This window comes from Zonotrichia albicollis, chromosome 33, assembly GCF_047830755.1.
Source record: "Zonotrichia albicollis isolate bZonAlb1 chromosome 33, bZonAlb1.hap1, whole genome shotgun sequence".
NCBI classification, from domain to species: domain Eukaryota; kingdom Metazoa; phylum Chordata; class Aves; order Passeriformes; family Passerellidae; genus Zonotrichia; species Zonotrichia albicollis.
In genome coordinates, this window is record NC_133851.1 from 2,532,637 (window position 1) to 2,540,587 (window position 7,951).

Consider the following 7,951-nt stretch of genomic DNA (forward strand, 5'->3'; position numbering starts at 1 on the left):
CGCCGCCGGCGCCCGCAGCACTGCGGGTTGTGGGCAGGCTCCGCTGCCGGTGCCTCCCGGTGGCTGCCCAGCTGCGGGGGCGCGGAGCGGCCGCCGCGGGGATGGGCGCGGGGGCGGGCGGGCGGGGGCGGGGACGGCCGGGACGCCCCGGCGGCCCCGTGTGATGCGGAGCGCGGCGGTGGCGGCGGCGGCGCGGCCCTTCCCCGCCGAGCGCCGCGGTCCGGTGTGGGGCTGCCCCGCCGGGATCCCCGCGGCTCCTCCGGTGGGCGCCGCCGGGGATGTCCGCCCCGGCGCAGCCTGACGCTTCCGGCTCCTTCCAGGTGAGCGCACCGGAGCCTTCCCGGCCGTGGCGGGCCCCGTGCGGCCCGGTTCGGTTCCGCCCGCAGAGCCGGGGGCCGCCGGTGGTGGCTCCGCGGCGGGGCCGAGCCGCCCGGAGCCGCCCGGTTCTCACCGCCCGCTCTCGCCGCAGAGCCCCCGGAGGCTCCCGAAGCGCAAGAGCCGCTTCAAGCGCTCGGACGGCAGCACCTCGTCCGACACCACCTCCAGCATCCTCCGCAGGCAGGTGAGCGGGCCGGCACCGGTACCTACACCGGCACCGAGACCGGCACCGACACCGGGGCGGGGCAGCCTCGGCAGCCCCGGGTCCGCCGCTGCTGCGGCTCCGCATTAACGCGCGGAGCCGGGGTGGGGAGCGGGGAGCGGCCGAGCGTCTCCCACCCCAACCTCCGCACTGGAGGGAGCTCGGGGGCCGCCTCCGCCCCGCCGCTCCCCCGGGACCGGGGCTGGGCGCCGGCACCGGGCGCCGGTAGCATCGCAACAGCCGCTCCCCGCGGCTAAAAATAGCGAGTGCTGCGTCAGGGCCGGGCCGGCGGCGGGCACCGGCACTGCGGCGCGGGGGGCGGCCCCGGGAAACTGAGGCAGCGGAAGGGGACCGGGCCAGGCGGGGCTGGAGAAGCGGCCGCGGGGCTCCCCTGCCGCTCCCTCAACCGGCGGCACCGGGCCGGCTCCCCGCGCTGCCCGGGAGAGGCACGGAGCTCCCCGCCGCCCCTCCGCCGGTGCTTCGGTGTCCTCCGGCCCCGAGCTGCGCCCCCTCCCCGGCCGCCGGCGGTGAGCGGGTACCGGGGAGGCTCCGCGGAGGGCGGGGGGTTCCGGTCGGGGCGGCCCCGGGGGCGCAGAGCGGCCGGAGCATCCCGAGTCCCTGGTGGGGCAGCGCCCGCTGTTCCGGTACTCCCGGTACCCCCGGGGACCCCGCGACCCGGCCCAGCGCCCGGCGCGGCCCCTTCAGCACCTCGGAGAGGGCCCGGCTGGGCCCCGCCATGTGCCCGGTACCGGGGCCGGTTCTCCATTCTGGTGCCCGGCTCCGGTGTCCGCGGGCGGTGCCGCCGCTGGCCGGAGCCCCCACCCCGCCGAGCGCTGTATCCCCCATATCCCCGGGCCGGCCGGGAGCTGTCCCGGGCCGGTCCCGCCGCTCGGTAACGGGGCGGGCCGGCCCGGTCCCCCGGGACCCGTGGCTGCCCCCCTCACGGGGGCGGGAGGGGGGGGGGGGCGCGGCGGGGGGGGCGGGAGCGGCTCCGGCCCCGCCGCAGGGCTCGCCCTGCAGACGGGGCTGCTGCCGGCTCGGGGCAGGACCGGAGCCGCTGCACCGGAGCATGGAGGTACCCACCGGGACCCCCCCCCGCCGCCCCGGAACCCCGAGCAGGCTGCACAGCCCCTCCGCCGCTGCCCCGGGACTCTGCTCTCACCCGGAGCTCTCTTAGCAAACTATCCCCCCCCTCCCGGGGCACCGGGAGCTGCTCCGGTGACCGGTCCGGGTGAACCTCACCGGGAGCTGCTCCGGTCTCCCGGTTGCCAGCGCAGCCCCCCTCGCTGTCCCCACCGGAGAGGGGCTGGAACCTCCCGCCAGCACCGGGAAGGGGGAACGGCGACCCCCAACAGCACCCACCCACCCACTCCCCCCACCGGGCTGAGCGGCGGGGGCGGCTCCGTGAGCCCCGGGGGGGCGGTGGGAGGCGGGGGCGGGGAGGGGCGGGGAGGGGCGGCGGCGGCGGAGCGGGCAGGGCCAGCCGGAGCCCGAGCCGCAGCCGGAACCGGAGCCGGTGCCGGTGGAGCGGGGCGGGCGGGGGGGGCTCGGCTCGGCTCGCCCCGTCTATGTCGTTTTCTGACTCCAGCGCTACCTTCCTGCTCAACGAGGTACCGGCTCCGGTACCGGCTCCGGTACCGGGGGTCGCGTGCGCGGGGGGTCGCGGTGGGTTCGGGGGGGAGCTCTGCGCCCCCCGGGGTGGTGATGGCGCACGAGGGGGCTGCGCCTCGGTGGGGGGGCCGTGCCCGGTGCGGGGCTCATGCCCGGTGCGGGGGGGGCTGTGCCGCCCCCCGGCCCTTTGTTCCTCGCCGCCGCCACCGCTCCCGTCCCCCCCCCAACCACCGGGACCGGGACCGGGCGGGGAGAGAACCCCGATCCCCACGGCGGGGGGGGCTGCGTTGGGGGGGGGGGGGGTCGTGCGTGAGGGGGGGGGCTGGGGATGCTGTACCGGGGGATTCCCTGGGAATAACGGGGGGGTCGCGCTGGGGGGGCAGCCCCGGAACGCTGCGGAGCCACCCTGGGCATGCTGGGGGTGGGTGGGGGATGCTCGGGGCGCGGTGACGATGCTGGGGGGGCCGTGCTGGGGAGGCCATGTTGGGGGGGGCTCTGATGGGATCCATTTTGCCCGGGGGGGGGGGGGTGCAGGGGGGGTCCGGGCTCCCCCCGGTGTGAGCGGAGTGGGATGTGCAGGTTAAGGCGGGGGTGGGGGGCGCTGAGCTCAGCTCGGCAGGGCCCGGGGGGCCTCGGGGGGGGCTCAGCCACATTCAGGGACCTATAAATATTTCACCGCAGCTTCTGCGCCTGTTCCCGGCGCAGCGGGCGGTGGGTAAATACCGGAGCGGCGGGGAGGGGGAGCCGGGGGTGCTGGGCTGAGCACCCCAGGGTGATGGTTTGGGGAGGGGAACAGGGGTAAGATTCACATCTCAGCCTGACAAGGGGCCTCTCCCCATCCCTGAACCTGCAGGGGTCTCCCCTGCGACCCCCCCCCAGCACATGGGGGCTTCACCCCAGGGCAGCTGTGCTGGGTGATGCCACCTGACACAGAGGTGGAGGGGGGCAGCAGGGTCCCCTCCCGAGGTTGGTCCCTCGTTGTGGGGGTCCCCTGGCAGCCCCCCGGCACTGACCCCGCTCCCCCAGGGCTCGGCGGACTCCTACACCAGCCGCCCTTCCCTGGACTCCGACGTGTCCCTGGAAGAGGACCGTGAGGGCGCCCGGCGCGAGGTGGAGAGCCAGGCTCAGCAGCAGCTCGAGAGGGCCAAGGTACGGATGGGGAGACGCCCAGGGCACGGCTCGGGGCTGCCGCCGGGGCCCAGGGGTGCTGATCCCCCCCAAAATCCCCCAGCACAAGCCGGTCGCCTTCGCTGTGCGCACCAATGTCAGCTACTGCGGGGCGCTGGATGAGGAGTGCCCGGTGCAGGGAGCCGCCATCAACTTCGAAGCCAAAGATTTCCTGCACATCAAGGAGGTCAGCTGGGGTGCTGAGGGGTCTGCTCGGGGCCAGGCACCTCCCCTGCCCTCACCTCTGCCCTGTCCTCGCCCAGAAATACAGCAATGATTGGTGGATCGGGCGCCTAGTGAAGGAGGGGGGGGACATCGCCTTCATCCCCAGCCCCCAGCGCCTGGAAGCCATGAGGCTGAAGCAGGAGCAGAAAGCCAGGTAGGGATGGGACCCCCGGCCCCACTCTGGGACCCCCAACACCCGCTCACAACCGCCTCGTTCCCCAGGAGAGCTGGCAATGCCTCGGGCCTCGGCGACAGCGGGAGCCGGCGATCGCCTCCCCCCTCCTTAGGTAAGGGCAAATCTCGGCCCGGGGGAATCGCGGGGGTCCTGAGGGGGTCCCCACTTTACTGTCACCAACCTCTGTCTCTTCTCTCCCCAAGCCAAGCAGAAGCAGAAGCAGGTGAGTCCCAGGTGGGGAGGGGGCTGTGGCTGTGAGCAGAGACCCCCCCTCTTTTCCCTGCCCGTGGGGCTGGGAGGGCTCTGGGGTGCTGTGAATGGGCTCGATGCCCCCTCCCGGGCTGGGGGTGGGCACACAGGGCACTGACACCCGCCCGTGTCCCCCTGCAGACGCAGCACATCCCACCCTACGACGTGGTCCCCTCCATGCGGCCCGTGGTGCTGGTGGGGCCCTCGCTGAAGGGATATGAGGTACGGATGGGGGGATGCGGGGTGGGGGCCTGTGTCCCTTGTCCCCTCCCTGGCCACGGTGTGCCGGCAGAGGGCAGATGGCGCGGCCCGGGGTGGTGGCACGGTGCTGAGCGGCTGCCACCTCCCCGCCGGTGCCATCTGCCGCGGCTCACCGCGCCGGCGGCCCCTCGGCAGGTCACCGACATGATGCAGAAAGCGCTCTTCGACTTCCTCAAGCACAGATTCGATGGCAGGTGAGAGCATCACCCCACCCTGAACCCCCTCCCTGCACGGCCTGCGGGCCCCCCCCAGGTGCCCACGGTGTCCCTGTGTCCCCTCAGGATCTCCATCACCCACATCACAGCCGACCTGTCCCTGGCCAAGCGCTCCATCCTCAACAACCTGGGCAAACAGGCCATCCTGGAGCGCTCCACCACCCGCTCCAGCATCGGTGAGGGTTCAGGCTCCCCCTTTTGGGTGCAGGGACCCCCTCCCAGGGCCAGCCCAGCCTCACACGCCCCCCCCCCCCGTGTCCCCCCAGCCGAGGTGCAGAGTGAGATCGAGCGAATCTTCGAGCTGGCCAAGTCCCTGCAGCTGGTGGTGCTGGACGCTGACACCATCAACCACCCAGCCCAGCTGGCCAAGACCTCCCTGGCACCCATCATCGTCTACGTCAAGGTGTCCTCCCCCAAGGTGAGGGGGCACCGCGGCTCTGGGGGGGTCCTGGCTGCCCCCCCGCGGTGCTGTCACCCCCCTGTCCCCTCCCCAGGTCCTGCAGAGGCTCATCAAGTCCAGGGGGAAGTCGCAGGTGAAGCACCTGAACGTGCAGATGATGGCAGCCGACAAGCTGGTGCAGTGTCCCCCGGTGAGCCACTGTCCCCCAACGCTGGGGATGCCAGGGGGGACCCCCAAACCCTCCCTGAGCCCCCTCACCGCCCCCCCAGGAGCTCTTTGATGTGATCCTGGATGAGAACCAGCTGGAGGACGCCTGTGAGCACCTGGCTGAGTACCTGGAGGTTTATTGGCGTGCCACGCACCACCCACCACACGCCCCCCACGCTGTGCCCTCGCCCACCGGCCTGCCAGGCCTGCAGGTAACCCCATGGCACCGCCCTGGCAGCTGGGGGGACACAGAGCCCCCACACTGTCCCCATGCCCCCCTCCCTGCTCCACAATGGAACTGGGGGCCACAGCCCCCCCCCCACACACTGCTCCCTATGGACAGTTGGCACAGGACTCCAAAGGTGGGTGGGGGGCACACAGAGCCCTCTCTCTGTTCCACACGGACACCCAGCCAGGGTGCCAGGGCCTGGGGGGCACACACAGCCCCCTCCTTGCTTCCTATGGACACCCAGCACAGGGTGCCAGGGCCTGGGGGGCACACGTAGCGCCCTCCCTGCTTCCCATGGAGATCCTGCCCACGGTGCCAGGGTCGGGGGGGGACCCAGCCCAGGGTGCCAGGGTCGGGTGGGGGGCACAGAGCCCATTCCCTGCTTCCTATGGGGACCCAGCACAGGATGCCAGGGTTGGGGGGCACACACAGCCCTCTCCGTGCTTCCTATGGACACCCAGCACAGGGTGCCAGGGCCTGGGGGGAGGCACAGAGCCCATTCCCTGCTTCCTATGGACACCCAGCACAGGATGCCAGGGTTGGGGGGCACACACAGCCCCCTCCTTGCTTCCTGTGGGGACCCAGCCCAGGGTGCCAGGGCCGGGGAGGGGGGGTACAGAGCCCATTCCCTCCTTCCCATGGACACCCAGCCCAGGGTGCCAGGGCCTGGGGGGCACAGAGCCCATTCCCTGCTTCCTATGGACACCCAGCACAGGATGCCAGGGCACACAGAGCCCTCTCTCTGTTCCACATGGACACCCAGCCCAGGGTGCCAGGGCCTGGGGGGGCACAGAACCCATTCCCTGCCTCCCACGGGGATCCTGCCCATGGTGCCAGGGTCGGGGAGGGGACCCAGCCCAGGGTGCCAGGGTCGGGTGGGGGGCACACAGAGCCCTCCTCTGTTCCACATGGACACCCAGCACAGGGTGCCAGGGCCTGGGGGGCACACGCAGTGCCCTCCCTGCTTCCCACGGGGATCCTGCCCATGGTGCCAGGGTCGGGTGGGGAGCACAGAGCCCATTCCCTGCTTCCTATGGGGACCCGGCACAGGATGCCAGGGTTGGGGGGCACACACAGCCCCTCCTTGCTTCCTGTGGGGACCCAGCCCACGGTGCCAGGGCCTGGGGGGGCACAGAGCCCATTCCCTGCTTCCCATGGGGACCCAGCCCAGAGTGCCAGGGCACACAGAGCCCTCTCTCTGTTCCACATGGACACCCAGCCCAGGGTGCCAGGGCAGAGGGGGCACAGAATCCATTCCCTGCTTCCCACGGGGGATCCTGCCCACGGTGCCAGGGTCGGGGGGGGGGGGGACCCAGCCCAGGGTGCCAGGGCAGGGGGGCACACACAGCCCCCACCTGTGCACCCCCTGCCCGCAGAGCCAGCAGCTGCTGGGCGAGCGGGGCGAGCACTCTCCGCTGGAGCACGACAGCCTGATGCCATCGGACGAGGCGGGGGACACCTCGCCCCAGCCTTGGGGGGCCACATCCCAGCGCAGCTCCCGGCACCTGGAGGAGGAAGAGGAGTACGGGGACCCCTACCCCGACCTGTACCAGCCCCACCGGCACCACCACGGCAGCGGCCCCGGCACGCCGGAGCGCGCGGGCGAGCGCAACCACGACAGGAACTGGCAGCGCAGCCGGCCCTGGGCCAAGGACAGCTATTAGGGCTGGCATAAGGGTGGGGGGCACGGCTGGGAACCGGCCCCACCCCCCCCCCCCCAAACCCCGGGCGCTCCCCGCCTCGCCCCAGCCCCGCGCTGGGGGTGCTCAGACAATCGAACTCAGCACCGGCAGCTTCCTCTGGCCCGGCCCCACCCCGGGCGTGATTTCAGCCATAAGCACAGCGAGGTTGGGGGGATCAGGATGCCCTGGGAGTCCCCGAGGAAGTTTTGGGGAGCCTGGGGACAGACACACGCCTTGGCCGTGCCTCAGTGTCCCCCCCACCCATCACAGGTCGGCTCATTCTCCACAGGGCAGCTGCCACGGACAGTGGGTGCCCCCCCCCGATAAAAAGGGGAGGTAAGGAGAGGGGGGGGGGCGCTTGTAGCAGCATCCCCCAGCCCGCACAGAGCCGAGGAAGGAAGGGAAGGTGCCTGCTCACCCCCCCCCCCCCCCCGGGACCTGGCCTGCCCCCTGCCCACCCCTGCATGGGACCCCCGGGAGGAGCGGCTCTCACCGCTCTGCACCGATTCCCCCCCGCCCCCGGTCACCCCGGCCCCGCCCCCGGCACGGGGAGGGTCCCACGGGGGCTGCCCGGGCTCTGGGGGCTGCTCCACCACGCTTGCACCACCCACTGCCCTGTCCCCATTGTCCCCACGCTGTCACCGCACGTCACCACAGTCCTGTACATACGGCGCCCACCGCCCTCGAATGGGGGTCCCGGCGTGGGCTGAGCCCCCCCCCGCGGCCATTATTGGTGGGAAAAGGGGGGGGAAATGGGGTGGGGGCCACAGATTTGTTATAATTTCTTTTGTAGAAAGCACTGATTTCCCTGTAATTGGTTTCAGAAACACACACGAGTGCTCAGAGCTGCTTGGTGTCCGTGTCTGCAGAGGGGAATGTGGGGGAAGCTGATTTGGGGAGGGGGCTCTGAGCCCCTCCAAATGCTCCTTTAGGGCACTGCTGGCTTCTGT

At 72.3% G+C, this 7,951-nt stretch overlaps 1 protein-coding gene across 3 annotated transcripts; it reads left to right on the forward strand.

Moving 5' to 3' along the window:
* Window positions 1–118: 118 nt before the first annotated feature.
* On the forward strand, window positions 119–7,846 carry CACNB3 (calcium voltage-gated channel auxiliary subunit beta 3). 3 transcript variants are annotated; one of them, XM_074530519.1, is made up of 14 exons: window positions 119–320; window positions 470–562; window positions 3,218–3,340; window positions 3,423–3,545; window positions 3,622–3,737; window positions 3,806–3,870; window positions 3,962–3,981; window positions 4,149–4,229; window positions 4,404–4,462; window positions 4,550–4,659; window positions 4,750–4,901; window positions 4,978–5,073; window positions 5,153–5,302; window positions 6,696–7,846. In XM_074530519.1, the coding sequence occupies exons 1-14, from the start codon at window positions 279–281 to the stop codon at window positions 6,981–6,983; spliced, it is 1,518 nt and encodes a 505-aa protein (XP_074386620.1). In that variant the 5' UTR covers window positions 119–278; the 3' UTR covers window positions 6,984–7,846. The 3 variants fall into 3 exon arrangements, with proteins under 3 accessions (XP_074386620.1, XP_074386619.1, XP_074386621.1); XM_074530518.1 differs by lacking the exons at window positions 119–320; window positions 470–562 and adding an exon at window positions 1,114–1,655; XM_074530520.1 differs by lacking the exons at window positions 119–320; window positions 470–562 and adding an exon at window positions 2,028–2,190.
* Window positions 7,847–7,951: the final 105 nt, after the last annotated feature.